The 17,833-nt window shown below is 45.1% G+C and overlaps 3 protein-coding genes across 3 annotated transcripts in view; 2 read left to right on the plus strand and 1 right to left on the minus strand.

Annotated features, from left to right (window-relative positions):
• Positions 1–17,833, minus strand: part of LOC146713181 (uncharacterized) — a 229,722-nt gene that overhangs the window by 190,649 nt on the left and 21,240 nt on the right. The window lies entirely within an intron of this gene.
• LOC146713196 (uncharacterized) lies at positions 994–3,711 on the plus strand. Its single transcript, XM_085452275.1, has one exon. It carries the CDS (start codon positions 1,504–1,506, stop codon positions 3,709–3,711), a length of 2,208 nt encoding a protein of 735 aa, XP_085308401.1. The 5' UTR covers positions 994–1,503.
• Positions 7,880–10,830, plus strand: LOC146713197 (uncharacterized). The gene has a single exon (XM_085452279.1). The coding sequence runs from the start codon at positions 8,168–8,170 to the stop codon at positions 10,271–10,273; it is 2,106 nt and encodes a 701-aa protein (XP_085308405.1). The 5' UTR covers positions 7,880–8,167; the 3' UTR covers positions 10,274–10,830.

Consider the following 17,833-nt stretch of genomic DNA (forward strand, 5'->3'; position numbering starts at 1 on the left):
GTGTAATAAAATGTGCTCACGACTTTGGCCTTGAGAGCGATAAGAAGCGATCGCCTCATCCTGCAGGTGCAAGATATCTGCAAGCGAAGAGACTAGAACACCCAAGGCCGCTTTCCTTTTATGGAGTTGTTTTTCTGCTAATGCAGCACTTTCCTCACAACCCCCTCCTGTAAGTTTTAGAGAATATATACCCATCCTTACAGCAAATATTAGGAATCTCCTGATGTGAGCTGTGTTGAGAGGTTGTCTCTGTCTCAATAAAAGTTCACTGATTCCCCATCTGCTGCAGGTGTCCGGTTGTCTTCATTCTCCGCCAGCCTGGTTAAGTCAATTCCTCCTTAACATCTAAAAGAACCTATTTAATGAAGGAAGACGGTTCACTTTGTGTTTAATATTATTCTATTGCTGTTGTTGTTTTTTTATATCCTTCAATTGGCGTCACGGAACAGGATCCGCTCCAGGGCAACTGGAACGGATGGGAGGACATCGGCAGTGGTCTGAGTGAACGGAGTTTGGACAAAAGCTGTGTGCACACAAAAAACAAGGTAAGCAGACCTTTTATTTCTGCTATATTGAACATTATAAAAATACTTAGTGTCCAAACTCCTAGTAATTCATAACCAAAATTGTCTGGCTTACTTAAGGCTTGTTGAGAATCAGACAAGTGAATAAGAGATAAGTGAATAAGAAATAAGTGAATAAGTGAATAAAGATAAGAGTGAACTGAGGTCTGACCACGGTTGCAGCCGACGGGTTGCTCTCCGGTGTCGGATATATACCTCAGTGCAGGTCTGGGACCTTGAAAGGGTTTATTAGTAACGCCTTTCTAAATAAATTAAAAGGTTAAAGGCCTTGAGAATATTTTTTAGTAATATTCTCTAAACTACAGAAGGGTTAGGAAGGCCCAGAGGACTTTATTAGAAAAGATCCTCTAAAACTTAAAAAGGAGAAGTACTGGTTGGAGTCCAAAGGAGGGGTCCCTTTGATCAATAGGAGAAAACGGATCTCTTCTTAAAACCCCGATGATTTTAGTGTTTTAAATGTTTTGATGTTCTGTTTGATATTGGACACACATAAATACACGCTGAATGCTTGCTGTGGAACACTGGGCAGGACAGTTTGGTTCTCCGTTGTTCACAGATTACACAATTAAAGGAACTAGGTTCCTCTTTTGGTTAAAATAATACACCACACATAGAATTTTTTTATACATTTATTACATACATAAGGAGGGTAATGAGTGACTGCAGGTAATGTATGAAGTGTGAATGAGACGTGTGAACAAGGTGACAACCAACTAGCACCCCTATCAGGAAGCTCTAGGCAAGGTTACCCGCCAGACTCCGGTTTGGTAGAAGCTTGGTAACACCTGAAGGGATATTTCAGTGCTGACTCACCTTTAAAGCAGCGCCCCAGCTGTTAGTGCCTAACAGAGGCAGAAACCCAGCTGGCCCAAATTCTCCTTTAAAATCAATAAAAGAACACTCCTCCATTGACAGTAAAATGGATGGAGAATTAGATCGAGAAACTAATGATGATGGTTGGGGTCCCGGTGTTATTCTTAGCACATTGGGAGAACAATTAACATGTGTTGAGACAGTCATCAACTCCACACACCAGCCTAAAGAAGCAAAAAAGCAGAAAGAGTCATTGAGGAAAACAGCTGAAAGGTTAATGAAAGAAAAGGGAAAGGACGAGGGGAGTAGTGGTAATTGGGGAATAATTTGGCAGAATAAGGCTATGCAGGCAAAAGAGAAAGAGGAAGAAGCCAACTCAGCAGCAGCAGGTGCAGGTGTGATGAGCGGGGTGAGACACAGAAAGGAAGCAGATAAGCACGCAGGCCGCAAAGCTAAATTTAATCACTGGGTGTGTTTATGGGAAACTGCAAAACCACACATGAAGAAAAATAGGTCTCAGCCACCTCCCTATTCTGCCTCAACTCCTCCCTCAGCAGGCATATATCCGGTACTTAATATCTCTGGTGGAATAATGACTATTGGAGAAGAACCGCCCGTAGCTCCAACTCCCATAGATACCAAGCATTTTTGCCCAGGAAGCTCCTCTCTGTCGGCGACATCCTCAGCTAGTAGTAGAGCCCCCTCTTCTATGTCCCATTGTTTTGGAACCGGATCTGAGGGCCTAACTGACCCATTTGCGAGCGCACCATTTGCGGTTCGAATGAACAGACAGGAACCCACTGAACAACAATTAACTGATCTAGAAGCAGCATTACGCAGCTGCTTAAATGAACATAGGTCAGTGGTCCAGGTGAATAATCGTGTTGCGTCAGCCCCTCTTTCCCGGTCCAACCCCTTTGCCAGCACTCCTGTCGCTGTTAAGGGAGATCTGACCGCTACTGCAAAAACTGAGCCTGGCACTTCACCAAATGTCACAGTTACCATGTCTTTGGTGGGCCGTCAGGATCCGGAAACACAGATGAGTTTAGCCCACGTTTTTGCTGACACTGCTAACCCACCAGGCGGGGAAGAAACTGAGGATACTGATGATGAACTCAGTGACCTTAACAATACACCCCTCCCTACCTCTCCCAGTTTAGGATATCAGACTAGATCTAAGGGCCCTGTGCCTCAGCCTCCAGGCATGTTTCCCCTGGTCCAGACTAAAGCGCAACGTACACCAGTGTATCAACCTTATTCATTCGGAGATGTCCAGGCCCTAGTGGACAAACTCCCTGACATAATGGAGGGAGGGAATGCCTGGTTGGCTGGTTTGGATAAATACACAGCTGGACAGGACCTCGCACTGGGAGATTTTAGAGCTATTATAACTAGGTGCACATCCCGATCTCAGGCAGCGGACCTGGAACAAAATGCGGGTACTACCATGCATGAGAACGAGGTGCCACTAATGCAGGCCTTGAGGTTTATTGGACCGGCCCTGCGCAAACAATTCCCACCCAAAAATCAAGGCACCTTACAGAAATTTAAATGGGAGGGAAAGCAAAATCCCACCCATTATCTAAATCAGGCTGTTGAAGACTGGGTGAACCATACAGGTCATCACCCCAGTAGGACTTGTTCACAGAGCATGTGGTTTAGAAGGGCGGTGCTGAGGGGCATTCCGGAGTCAGTAAGCCAGAAAATGGAGGATAATCCTGATTTGCAGGACTGTGACTTTGCAATCTGGAAGAAACATTTGATTTTTAATCTTAACAAAGTGCAGATTAAGTCTGATGATAAAGCGGAGAGCGTCGAAGATTTACAGTTGCAACTGTTGAAGGTTCAGCTGCAGAAAGCTAAAAACGACCTGGGTGGAAAAGGTGACAAGCCTAAAAAGCAGCTTGTGGCCGCTGCGGCTCCCCCTCCTGGTCCAGTTGCCCCTGATTTGTATCCGAACCCATGGCCAACTGATCCACAGCCCCCCCAGTATGGTGCTTATCACTCCCCGGCCCCTTATGGGCAGAGAGGTTCCCCATTTGGAGGAAACAGAGGTGGTTTCAGGGGAAGGGGTCAGATGGGAGGTGGTAGGGGAGGCCAGATGTATGTTTGTTTCCGGTGTGGACAACCTGGACACTGGGCTAAAGCGTGCCCTTTGAACCCGGCTGCTGGAAGAGGCAGGGGAGCCCGTGGTGGGCCCTATCAGCATCCTGGCCACAGAGGTGGACCTCGTGGTGCTTTAGTTGAAGTGCCCCCGGCCCCACAGATGCCTGTGATGGGGTGGGAGTACTACGAGGGTGGTCCCCAGCTATAGGACACCCCACAGACTGCCCAGGACGGTGAAGGGACAACGGCGGACCCTATGCTGTCCATAACTGTAGATAGAAGAAGAAGCAGCTTTTTAGTGGACACTGGAGCTACGTACTCCACCATTAAGGATGTTGCTCGTGAAAGACTTACTGACAGAGTGATTACAGTGGTGGGCATATCTGGGGAACCTAAAACTCTGCCTTACACCGTGCCCCTACCCACAAAGGTTGGAGATCAGACCTTGTTACACAGCTATGTTTGTTCAAAACAGGCGCCTGTGAATTTACTGGGAAGAGACTTGTTGATTAAATTAGGAGCCACAATACTCTGCTCTTCACAAGGCCTAACTGTGACTCTCCCTACTGGGGTTGTACTTCCCTGCTCTGATGGGCCAGAGGGAGGTGGTCAGTTTCTGCTGCAACCCTCCTCCTGTTTGACGGACTCTGCTGACATCTACTGGGCATTATTGGAAGTTGAAACACCTGCTGAACCAGGAGTTTGTACTGCTTTTCAGCAATGGCGGCCGTGGCTCTCACTCCTACATCCTTATGTCCCTCCCCCTGACCCACCTCATGTTACACTGTTTTATGACAGGCATGACACCACCTGGTACCAGCACATGTTCCAAGAGCAGTGTGAGGGGCGGGCTTGGTCTCTGAACATGTCGTGCATTTTTGCGGCACCGGAGGGAGTGGCAGCAGCGGTTACTTTTACAACAGATCAATTACAGTGGTACATGATGTCTGATGAGGCAGCTCCCCATGTGTCACTGGCCTTACATCCTGGACACCAGGCTAAGGAGCTGGGTGGAATGGTTAAACGTTCCCTTGCGGCCACTGACTGGACACCTACAAAACTCCCACAGGTTTTGTTTTCTCCATCTACCAACACATACCAAATTTTAAATGATTGCTTTAATTCCTCAACACTGCAACATAGAGTGGTCAGCGGGTCACATGGCAGAGAACACACAGACCACTGTGATGCTGCGCCTTTACTCGACTCTCTTCCAGATTGTTTGTGGTCCCATGGACCCACAGATGTAGGTTTAGTTGATGTGGAGCCAGTCTCTTTTCAACTGTCATCTGCTACCCCTTTGTGGCAGCCTCAGTACCCACACAGACCGGAGGCTGAGGCTGGGATTGCAGAAACAATTTCTGGTTTGGTCACTGCCGGTGTCTTGGAGCCCTCCTGCTCTAAGTGGAACACGCCCATCCTACCCGTTGAGAAAAAAGGCACGGGGAAGTTCAGAATGGCACATGATTTGAGAAGGATTAATGCCTTACTTGGCACTCCTACTTTGCCTGTGCCTAATCCTTATGTTGCCTTGACCAACCTCCCACCATCTCATGCCTGGTTCACCTGCATTGACTTGGCTAATGCCTTTTTCTGCCTCCCACTTCGTGAGTCACTGCGTGACATTTTCTCATTTACATTTAGAGGCCGACAATGGCGTTACACTCGCTTACCACAGGGATTTGCCCTCTCCCCAGGACTGTTTAATCAGTGTTTGAAAGAACTTTTACAAACCAGCCCACTACCATCTGACTGTATGTTAATACAATATGTGGATGACCTTTTGCTGTCTGCCCCCACGGCTGACATCTGTTTGGAGGCCACCAGAGTGGTACTTCACCACCTGGCCAACACAGGTTTTAAAGTGAGCAAAAACAAACTACAGATTGCAAGAAAACAGGTTTCTTTTCTAGGCCGCATGGTCTCACAGTCCGGTATTTCCTTGTCCCCAGAACACAGGAACTCCATTTTGCACCATCCAAAACCTCTAACTGTAAAAGACATGTTGTCATTTTTGGGCCTGACTGGTTACAGCAGGACCTATGTCCCAGACTATGTTGGCCTTACTTCCCCTTTGCGCGCTTTGGTAAATGAACAAGGCATGAGAAACCTCTCTGCTCCCCTCTCATGGACTACAGAAACAGAACAGGCGTTTATAAAGTTAAAACAACAGCTTTCTGTCGCCTCTGACCTTGCTGTGCCAGATTATGCTTTGCCTTTTCATCTTGATGTTTCTGGAACTGGAACCCATATCAATGGTATCCTGTTCCAGAAAAAAGGGGGAGAGAGAAAAGTGTTGACATATGTAAGCGTAATGCTTGACAACACTGAAAAACGCCACCCACCGTGCACACAACACGTTTCTGGACTTGCAAAAATCATTCAGAAAACAGCACACATAGTGATGAACCACCCACTAAAAATTTTGACATCACACAGTGTGGTGGCCTACGTCTCCTCACAGGCCTTCACACTCACTTCACTCAGGCAGAGACGCCTCAGTACCATTTTGGAAGCACCACACATCACCTACTCACATGAAGGCATAAACATGGCTGATCACATGGGATCGGGGGAACCACATATGTGTGAAGAGGTTGTGCAGGTACAGGAGAAAATCAGGCCAGATTTGCAGGCAGAACCTCTAATGGATGCAGAAAAAGATTGGTTCACAGATGGATGTTGTTTCAGAACTGAAAGTGGAATGTTGAAGGCTGCATGGGCAATAGTGGAACAGACAGACATGAGATGGAAAACAGTGAAGGCAGAGCAGTTGACAGGACAACAGTCTGCACAGAGAGCTGAACTGAGAGCGGTGATTGAAGCCTTAAGGATGGGAAAGGGACAGAAAGTGAATATATACAGTGATTCAGCTTATGCTGTGGGAGCAGTGCATGTGGAGCTCAAGCAGTGGCTAAGAGCTGGTTTTTTGACAGCCAGCGGAAAGCCTATTAAACATGAGATAGAAATGAGGGAATTAGCGGAAGCACTGTTGTTACCTGTTAAGGTGGCAGTGGTAAAATGCAAAGGACACAGTGCCGGATTGGATTTAGTGGCATTAGGTAACAAACAGGCCGACTTAGTAGCTAAGCAGACAGCTGGTTACTTACCCTCCCTGATTATGGTAATGGACCCAGAAGCCACACCCCCTCCAGAAAGACCACCCATACAACTAGGCCTAGCCACAATCAGAGAGTTACAGGACAAAGCCAGCCCCCAGGAAAAATCATTATGGGTAACAAGAGGGGCCACAAACACAGATGTTTGGCGTGGCCCAGATGGAAGGCCCATTCTACCGCCAGGGGTCAGACAGACAGCAATGGAAGAGGCACATGGAGTGGGGCATGTGGGACCTGCACAAATGATGAGGAACTTAGCCGTCTGGTGGCACCCTTATCTAAAAGACATGACAAAATACATGGTTAAAACCTGTAAGGAGTGCAACCAATTTGGAATCAAGCCCGCCTTCAAGCCAATAGCAGGGTACTTCCCCATCCCACTTTGCCCAGGGAAAGAAATAATCATTGATTACACAGACATGGTGGACAGAGTGGGTGGTTACAGGTACCTGCTGGTGGCTGTGGATGCATTTTCAGGTTGGCCAGAAGCCTGGCCGACAGCAAGTGAAAACAGTAGAACTGTGGTGAAGTGTCTGATTAATCATTATATACCACAGCATGGGTTTCCCGAGGTCATAAGGTCGGACAATGGTTCACATTTCAGGAACCACGATCTGCAGAGGGTTGAAGCCGCACTAGGTTTGAAACATAAGTTTGGCTCAGTTTACCACCCCCAGTCCCAGGGGAAAGTGGAAAGGATGAATCAAACTCTAAAAACTAAATTGGCTAAAATCTGTGCACAGACCAAATTAGATTGGGTTAAGGCATTGCCTCTTGCATTAATGTCCATAAGATGCTCAGTAAATCAAACCTCTGGTTACACTCCATTTGAGTTGGAGCATGGCAGGCCTTTTCCTGGCCCCTCCTCTCGCCTGTTAATGTCGGATGAAGCCGATTCAGACCTCGATCCGAGGACATATTATAACATGCTCCGCAGTTTTGTTGCCCAGTATTCCTCACAGGTCGCTGAAAGAAACCAGCAAGAGCTGAAAGAGGCGGCTACACCTGGAATGGACTACGTCCTCCTGAAAGTCACGAAGAGAAAGTGGGCTGAGCCTCGCTGGACAGGCCCTTACCGCATAACAGAGCGGACCTCCCACGCTGTCAGGCTCGAAGGGAAAGGTGACACCTGGTTTCATTACACACAGTGCGCTGCTGCCACCGAACCAGGAAGAACCTTGAGAGAGGTGCAGAAGGACCTGTCAGAAGGAGCTGCAACAGCATCACCAACCACTTGAGGGAGCCAAAACCCAACCTACAAGCCGGCTGGTTACAAAAGGGGGTGTTCTTCATACTGAACTAAACATTTTTATTTTTCTATTTTTAACATCTTTTATGACTTTGCTTTTATATTGGCTTGAGTTTTTAAGATTTACATTTTACATTGCAATAGTTTTAACCGCTGAAAGCTCATTTAAAGTTGTGTCACTGATACTTTTTGTTGCTCTTTAACTCCTAGAACACGCCCTTGGCGAGGTGGGGGGAACTGGACCACCTTTCTCTGCCCCATCATCCTCTATTAGAAGACATCCAAGCTAAGTAAACATGTCTTGGCCCTTTCCCCCTGAAATGACAGGCAGGCAAAGATGTTGCGTCTTTGTTTGCTTCCTGGCCCTGGGTCTCATTCCCATTGGCATAATCCTGATCTGTGAAGGGCCCCCGACACTTCTGACACCTTCAAGTTCAAAAGCTTCGCCCCCTTCTGACAGTCCCAATCTGACAAATGTAGCCCCTAGGGTCTTGCCCACCACTTCCTCTCCAGTTTTGCCCACGCCCGATCGATTTAGAAAGAAACGACACACGGTTACCTCCTGCACCCCAAGTACGACTAGAATGATTACTCTCTGTGTCCCCAACAATAAAAGTTGGGTAGTCGAAATAGATTTCGCTAGCTTCCCAGTCACTCCCGTCACCAAAGACCAAGGGGGGGATCTTTTTAACCTTGCAGTACATCTCTCCTCCTCAGTGTGGTATATAACCCTGGGAGGTTGGCATCAGTGGAAGTGGTCCAGTTTAGTGTCAGAAACGGACCTCGATTGGTCCAAGCACTCTAGGGGTCAGGCTTTGCACTGGAGAAACCAAAATATGCTCAGAATAGCAAAAAAACCGGATCTTTCAGGCTTAATTTTTACCCTAAAGGATCTGGCCTTGACCTCCTGTCAACAATTTATACTTGCCCCTTGGACTGATCGCACCGCCCTGTATTGGCAAATGGAAATATGCCCTAGCGTTGGTGCAGCTCCAAGCTCTGTAGTTAAAGATGATAACCCCACCTTTAATGGCCCTCCGGTGACATATACAAACGGGGGGAGAAACGGCCGAATACGCATTGTAGACACAAATAAAATGTCTAAAGATGACCTCTTCCAAATTCTAACCGGTATTTCTGGAGCAACGAACAACTGGTTACTACTAGCTGAACAAGCTGCTGACAAGACGGCTTCCGACTGCATAGTATGTATGGGAGCCCGCCCCACTTTAAGAGTTGTACCGGCGCCAGTCAATAGTGCATGCCTCCTGCATCTTATGAACAATACAAAACGAGGTCATTGCTCATATCTGGAAAACCACTTTCCTAAAACTCAACGCTCGGTCTCTAATAAACCACCTTTCTTTTCATCAGATGTAGCTGTGAACAATTTCACTTGTATTAACCTGACTGGCAATGCAGTAAAACTAGGTAGCTTGAACTCTTCTTGGTGCACTGAGATGACGGTTATGAAACCAAACTTCCGACCTACGGCTAGGGCTGATTTGTGGTGGTGGTGTGGCAATAACAAGTTATATGATGGTTTCCCTCGGGATGCGTCAGGTCTTTGCGCTCTCATAACTCTTATTTTACCTGTTTTAGTCACTCCAGTAGATCTCTCTATAAAAGTACACGAAGTTGGCCTCCCATCCTCCTCTGAACGCCGCTCTAAACGTTCTCTAATCCCAGGTTCAGCTCATAATCCAACCTATATTGATGCTGTAGGTATACCCCGTGGGGTCCCCGATGAATATAAACTGCGAGACCAGGTTAAAGCAGGATGGGCCTCGATACTTTGGATGGTTGAAATAAATGCGAATGTAGACAGAATTAACTACATTCACTTTAATGTGCAACTGTTGGCTAATTACACTCGAGATGGTTTTGAAGCTGTGCATGCACAGTTATCTGCCACTTCCCTAATGGCTTTCCAAAACAGGGTCGCAACGGATTTTCTCCTCGCAGAAAGAGGCGGAGTCTGCAGCCTTTTTGGTCAGGAGTGCTGTACTTATATCCCCAATAACACAGCTCCTGATGGTTCCCTCACTAAAGCTATTACTGGTCTCACAGCTCTTACTGTTAAAATGAAGGAACACTCGGGCGTTGATACTGCCATGTGGGACTCTTGGCTTAACATGTTTGGCAAATATAAGGCCCTTGTAGCTTCCATCCTAGTTTCCATCTCAGTTTTTGTTGCTATCCTAGTCACCTGCGGTTGCTGTTGTATTCCATGCATTCGATCCCTCTTCCAGAGACTGATTGTTACAGCTCTCACTCCTGAGGATAAGGATCTCGCCCGGCAGATGCCTTTATTGGCTAGTCAACTTCCCACCTCCTCGCCAACGGATGATGAAAACTCTGATCGTGAGGGTGACGAACATTATCGTCTTTCTCTTGTTTAAATTCTTCTAGAATGGTTGTTTCTCTGTGGTGTTTTGTATTAGGCTTGTTATTAATTGTTTCCCTCACCCACTTCCTCTTGAAGGATATATCTGGTTGAACTGTGTCTGGTCGGGTTGTGAGGGTTAAGCGATGTTCTCAGGGTCTCCGGACTTAAGCCTGAGCGAATGTGTACTCCCACCACTGGATATAAATTGTTTTTTTTCCACACCCCTTCCTCACGTTTTACCATATTCACTTTTGAATGTCCTTAGCAGTTACCGTTCTGGGTTTATTTTACGGTTGATTTATTCTTTCACATTTTCACGTTTATATCTCTCATTATTATAGTATACTCTGTACTCTCCACATTTTTATCATTACTTATCCTTTTTGGTTGCTGAGTTACAGGAAATGTTAATTTTGTGTCACTACCCTGGTTGCACTGACTCGTTGTATCCTTTTGTGCAGGACAGCTGTTACTGCTTTCATCGGGAACCGAGACTGCTTGCAGCCGACCCCTGGGCAGGGTGGTGCCTGGACTCTTTTCTCCTCATCTGCAATGACAGATAAAGACAAATGATAAGACCCGAGGAGTTTTTCGAGCCAGGCTTCGACACGTCTCTGTGTTCCTTTGAATGTTACTTATTTTTGTGTGTTGACCCATTTAAGATGGGTCAAAAGGGGGATTTGAAGAAAATATAATCTGATCAAACATTATTCAGCTTTAAATATTGTTCAGCTTTAAAGTTACTGTGCAACTGTGTAATAAAATGTGCTCACGACTTTGGCCTTGAGAGCGATAAGAAGCGATCGCCTCATCCTGCAGGTGCAAGATATCTGCAAGCGAAGAGACTAGAACACCCAAGGCCGCTTTCCTTTTATGGAGTTGTTTTTCTGCTAATGCAGCACTTTCCTCACAACCCCCTCCTGTAAGTTTTAGAGAATATATACCCATCCTTACAGCAAATATTAGGAATCTCCTGATGTGAGCTGTGTTGAGAGGTTGTCTCTGTCTCAATAAAAGTTCACTGATTCCCCATCTGCTGCAGGTGTCCGGTTGTCTTCATTCTCCGCCAGCCTGGTTAAGTCAATTCCTCCTTAACATCTAAAAGAACCTATTTAATGAAGGAAGACGGTTCACTTTGTGTTTAATATTATTCTATTGCTGTTGTTGTTTTTTTATATCCTTCAGCGCCAGACGTCTGCTTTATATTTTATTTACGATTGAGTTCATGTTTGTTTTATAATTCATAGATTCATTACATAAGTCATCTTTTCAGGATTAATAAATGTGAAAATATATGTGTTTACATAAAGTAATTGTAAGTTACTGTTTTGGGATTGGAACCTAAAAGGGGTTACCTCTCACTTTAAGTATGTAAGTGCAATAGTAGCATGAAACCCTGTGTGAGAGGGAAGGGGAGGAGCATGGACAGAGAGGTTAGGAGTCTCACGGTTTTCTGACCGTGTGCACAGCTAGTTCTGTATAACTGCTATTTTTTGGAACTTTCATGCTTTTTTAGGAAGGAGTTCATTGTTACATCTTCAGTTTGTAATAAATAAACAGTCTTCGAATCATAATGCAACTGGAAGCATTTCTTTTGGAAACCAGGAACACGCGTCAGCCATAGACTCTTCTTTTTTGAACTTGGTTTATTGGAAATTACCCTACAACTAGTTTTTCAGCGTCACTCTGAGACAGGATATTTCTAATTTTAGAGATGTTGCGCAAATGGAAGAAAGCAGTCTTACATATTTGTTTAATATGTGCGTTGAAGGAAATGTCCTGGTCAAAAATGACTCCAAGGTTCCTCACAGCATTACTGGAGGCCAAGGTAATGCCATCCAGAGTAAGAATCTGGTTAGATACCATATTTCTAATATTTTCAGGGCCGAGTACAATAACCTCAGTTTTATCTGAATTAAGAAGCAGAAAGTTAGTGGCCATCCAGGTCTTTGTCTTTAAGACATTCCTGCAGTTTAACTAATTGGTGTGTGTTATCTGGCTTCATAGATAGATAGAGCTGGGTGTCATCTGCATAGCAGTGAAAATTTATGCTAAGTCTTCTAATGATGCTGCGTAGGGGAAGCATGTATAATGTAAACAGAATTGGTCCTAGCACTGAACCCTGTGGAACTCCATAATTGACCTGGTAACTGTGCAGGGGCAGGTCTAGCAAAGTTTTGCCAGGGAGTCAGGTAGGGCATTAACAGGGAGAGGGGGGCACAAATAAATGCTTTTCTTTCGTGTTTTCATTTAAAATATTTAGCTTTTATTAAATAATTATCTGAAGCTTACAACCAAAGTTTTTATCTGACGTAAAATGTATAGAAATCATACATATACCAACAAGACTGTACATCACTGTCACAACAGCACTTGTTTTCATTCAAAGGCTTTATGGCTTTTCCTATCATGGTGGGACGATTTTTTTTTGTCCCAGTCCAGCCCTGGGCACAACACGCAGTGAATTAATCTGAGAAGGTGCATTTAAAAAATAAATGGCCGCACCAGCAGTGCACATCGCAAATAGCTTGCAAAGACACATTAGTTGTGCTGCTTCTTAATGACGCTATCTTAGCTAACAACCTCAACTATCAGATTCAACTTGTAATTGGCTAAAAATAACTTAGCCTACTGGTGAGATGGATGTTGTTCGCTTTCCACATTCCGACACTTCAAAAGCTTCAGGAGCTTTCTGCTCAGCACAGCATCAGCACCACGGAGATACACGGATACATCTGTAGACTCGAGACAATTCACAAAGCGTTTTTGGGGCTTTCAGGTGTATGGACCAATGTTTTCTTTTCTGATCAAACCAGAAATCTTTAATGAGCAGCTGGATTTGTCTCGCATTAACTGGCGTTAACTCAGCCAGTTAATCAAAGCAGCTGGAATCCACAGCTGTGTGTGTTCATGGAGCTTGCATTTTCACCTGCTGGACATCACTAACTGACAAGTTTAACCCTTTAAGACCTACCATAGAACCAAGTCCGCCAGAGCTTATATTATATTTTTATATGTTGTGGTACCATTTTTGGGAGCATTTCAAGTTGATATACATCAATACAACCATTATAGCCCAAACTTTAATAATATGTCTGCATTAGGTGCATAGTAACTACATTAATTGCAAAAAAAGTGCAACAAACTACAAAAAAATTGAAAATCGTTTTTGTTTTTTTTACATATTATTTCTACTTGGAGAAATTAAAGAGGCTTATCCCTCAAAACTTTAAATACAAAAAAGTTGCAAAAAATAGTTTACAACAACAGGAAATTTATTTTGAGTGTCTTCATAGTTTTATTTTTGAAATACACCAATTTTTATATACTGCAGGAAAAACAAAAATAAATATTATTTTGTAGTATTGGCTTCTAAGGCCTACAAGTAAAAAACTACATTTTCCACGAAATGACGTCACTTCCGGTTTCGGGCAGGAAATGATGTACATGCAATAGTTTGCGTTGACTTCTTGTTCAATGTGGGAAGTGTTATGAACAGCTGATTGGATCGGCAAAGCGTGTTTCTGGAATATTATGTTTTTGTTCCTGCAAGCGCTTTTTAAGCAGTTTTTGCAAAGCTATGTGTGGAAGGAAACCGTGACCGAGGACAAGCTGATGGCCTAAGATGTAAGTACAACTCCTCTGGTTTCATATGCAAAACAAATTATTGTGCTAGCTTACGCGGTTCTGGTTCTACAGGGATTTAAAGGGTTAACAATAACAATTTATTGAATAATGACTTTAAAAAATAATATAAAATAGTGTGCAAATACTGATAACAGTGCAAATGTTTGCAATATAAGAAATAAATGAAAAATGCAAACATGTTTAGTGAACTTTGCAGTGTTGCTCTGTGGTGCAGCTACGACACCATAGCAAAGTTTACACACTGTGTGTACTTGATCCACGTCTGACTCCGTGAACCCATAATGTTTCCACACCACTGAAGTTTTTTACCTCTCTTTTCAACCAACAGCAGTCACTCTCCTCTCCAAATAACTTCTGCTTAGCTTTCCGAGCTTCCCTCGGGTCCTCGATTGTTGTGACGGGTGTTCGAAATGCAGAGAGGTGTGCTCGATTTGCCACACGGAGCAGCGCGAGAGTAAAGCACGAGGGAGGGGCTAATAATCGGCTCATTCATTTTTAATGATTGTTGAAAGCCCAGATCGTAATCGAGATTAAAATTCGATTAATTGAGCAGCCCTAGATTGCATTTATATGTATTTATATATATGTGGTGTTTTCTCTCCGCCTCCTCCTCTCTTGCTCCACCCCTGTCTCTTTCTCACTCTTCTTTCTCCCCAGGACACAGCTGCTGTTCTCGTTTACCACCTGGGTGCAGTCAGCAATCTCCTCTCTGAGGTCATATAAGCTGGGGATGAACTGGATGTGAGAGGGTGGTTTTCTCTGGTGTCGCTGCTTTGTATTCTAGGAAATAATAATGGATTTCATTTATATAATGCTTTTCTAGGCACCCAAAGCGCTTTACAATTCCACTATTCATTCACTACAGGCAAGCTACAGTTGTAGCCACAGCTGCCCTGGGGCAGACTGACAGAGGCGAGGCTGCCATATTGCGCCATCAGCCCCTCTGGCCATCACCAGTAGGCGAAGTGTCTTGCCCAAGGACACAACGACCGAGACTGTCCAAGCCGGGGCTCGAACCGGCAACCTTCCGATTACAAGGCGAACTCCCAACTCTTGAGCCACGATCACCCCAGTGTGTTGTTGTCCTGCCTGTGGTGTGGAGTTGTGGAAGCAGTGTGCAGTGTAGCTGCTACATGTGGGTAGTGTAGGCTTGTGGGCCTCAGCAGCAGTAAAGCTGCTGCTAGTGACAGGGTGAGCTTATAGGCCCTTGGAAGAGCCTCCTCGTGGTGTGGAGTTTTTTGTTCGGTTGTTGTGTTCTTTGTTGTTGCAACCTTTTTCTATTGTTATTGGTGAAACAGTGTTGCCGGCTCTTTATGTAAAGGTTCTCTATAATAAAAACTATTTTATTTACTAAACACCTCTGTCTGTTCTCCTTTCATTCTATTCTGGACCCATTTGTTACCAGTCCCACACACACCCCTTGACCTACATCGTGGGGTCATAACACTGTGGAAAAGAAAAATGGATGACCACAAAGCTGCCACCTGCTTTCAGGGCAGACTGACTGTCTTTACCACAGAGCACAAAGCAAATATTTTCTCACAACATAGAAACTATTATTGGCCAAACCAGTTCAGACTGTGGTGAGAGGTGTCACCAGCTTCAGACTACAGTGAAACTAGAATCATGTGTTCAACATGTTGTCATGGCACAGAAAAAAACAAATTAACTTTCTAGAAGTGATGAATGAATTATAGCTGCTGAGATAGACTGAATTTCAAATGTTGAAGTCACATAAAAATAAGAAAAAGTCAAAGGAAAACAGTGAATGATACTGGAACAGAAGTTCTGAATATCATTAAGATTCACTTTGAATGAGATGATGGTCTGTGAGCAGAGTTTAGACGCTTTTCCAGATGATGTCTCCATGTTCCTTCCTGTTTTTTAAAAAAATGAACAGCTCTGTGTTGAAACAGCTGCAGCTGAAGTGTTTTCTTTCTTTCAGAAACAGGATGCTGGACGACTGCAGAGCTGTTAGTTTCAACCACAGACCACAAACACACAGTCCAGCTCACAGTGAACAACACTCCATTTTTTTAGACTGAGTTTAGTATACAGGTGGAAGTTCATTTTTATTAATTTGGGTTGCTATAAAATGTTTCTTTTACCGCATAAATGATTACGAATGAAAAAGAAAAAAAGAAAAATACTTACAGGCCACAGAAACCTGTGATATAAAGAAATTCTGACAATATAAATTTAGACATAACTGAACCGCAATATTGCCACAAGTCATTCAGACCATGTACCTGAAGGTTCACAATGTTGTATGGCTGTCCTGGTTGACACACCTCTACAATGTTGCATGGAGATCAGGAGTGGTACCACTGGATTAGCAGACCCAGGTTGTGGTTCCCATCTTCAAGAAGGGGGACTGGAAGGTGTGTTCCAACTACAGGGGATCAGACATCCCTGGAGAAGTCTATGAAAGGGTGCTGGAAAAGCATGTCTGCCTTATTGACTTGATCCAAGATGGCGCCGCGTATGGATGCCCTGGTGCTTCAGTGCGTTACTTTTGTTTTGTTTTTGTGCATTTCTTCTGTGTCTGGGCACTCCTCTGGATACTCTTACACCAGAGAAGAGCTCCTTAACTACAGGACTACAACGCCTGTGGATTTATTTCCAATATTTGTCGCATTCGCGGCAGATTTACTGCAGACTCTGATCAGGAAAGTGAGACGCCGAAAGAGAGGGAAGCGAGCCGGCGCACTTGGGCGTTTGAGGAGACGTGGACTGCGAACTGCTCTTCCTGGGATCTTCCTTTCTAATGTACGCTCACTCGGGAATAAGATTGACGAACTGGCCCTGATGAGAAGCATGAACAGAGACTTTGCCTCCTCCTGTGTGTTATGTTTTACGGAGTCGTGGCTCAGTGAGAACATCCCAGACTGCGCGCTCGAGCTGGAGGGCTTCCATCTGCTGTGCGCGGACCGGCAGGCCTCTCTCTCCGGTAAGTCCAAAGGTGGAGGTGTCTGCTTCTACATCAATAGTGGATGGTGCACAGATGTGACAGTGATTGCTCAGCACTGCTCTTCCTCTCTGGAATATCTTTTTATTCACTGCAAACCGTTTTATTCTCCGCGGGAGTTTGCTTCATTCATCCTGGCCGCTGTTTACATCCCGCCAGACGCGGATGCGCAGGTAGCTCAGTGCGCACTCGCAGAGCAGATACTGCACATGGAGCGGACATTCCCGGACTCTCTCATCATTGCTCTTGGGGACTTTAACAAAGCCAATCTGAGCCATGAGCTACCGAAATATAAGCAGTATATTAAATGCCCGACCAGAGAGGAGAGGACATTGGACCACTGCTACAGCACGATCAGCGGGGCCTATCGCGCGGTGCCGCGCGCTTCACTCGGACTTTCTGACCACGTCATGATCCACCTAATCCCCGCGTACAGACAGAGGCTGAAGCTCTCCAAACCTGTCGTAGGGACTAAAAAACTGTGGAGCAACGAGGCTGTGGAGGCGCTTCGCACGTGTTTGGAGACCACAGACTGGGACACAATGAAGGCTGCTTCTAACAGCTTGGACGAGTTTACGGACACTGTCACCTCCTATATCCACTTCTGTGAGGACAGCATTGTGCCATCACGCACCAGGGTGAGTTATAACAATGATAAACCCTGGTTTACTCCTAAACTCAAAAAGCTGTGGCTGGAAAAGAGAAAGGCGTTCAGAAGCGGAGACAGGGACTGCTACAGAGAGGCCAAGTACAGGTTCACTAAAGAAGTGGACATTGCTAAACATCAGCACTCTGAGAAGATGCAGCAGCAGATCTCAGAGAATGACTCGGCCTCTGTGTGGAAAGGTTTTAGGAATATCACCAACTACAAGCCTAAAACCCCCCACTCCACTGACGACTTGCTCTTGGCCAACACCCTTAATGACTTTTACTGCCGTTTTGACGAGCCATCAGGCA

Source organism: Copadichromis virginalis, linkage group LG3, assembly GCF_057382275.1.
Source record: "Copadichromis virginalis isolate Kocher_CV1m ecotype Utaka linkage group LG3, C_Virginalis_male_GT1.1, whole genome shotgun sequence".
In the NCBI taxonomy this organism is placed as follows: domain Eukaryota; kingdom Metazoa; phylum Chordata; class Actinopteri; order Cichliformes; family Cichlidae; genus Copadichromis; species Copadichromis virginalis.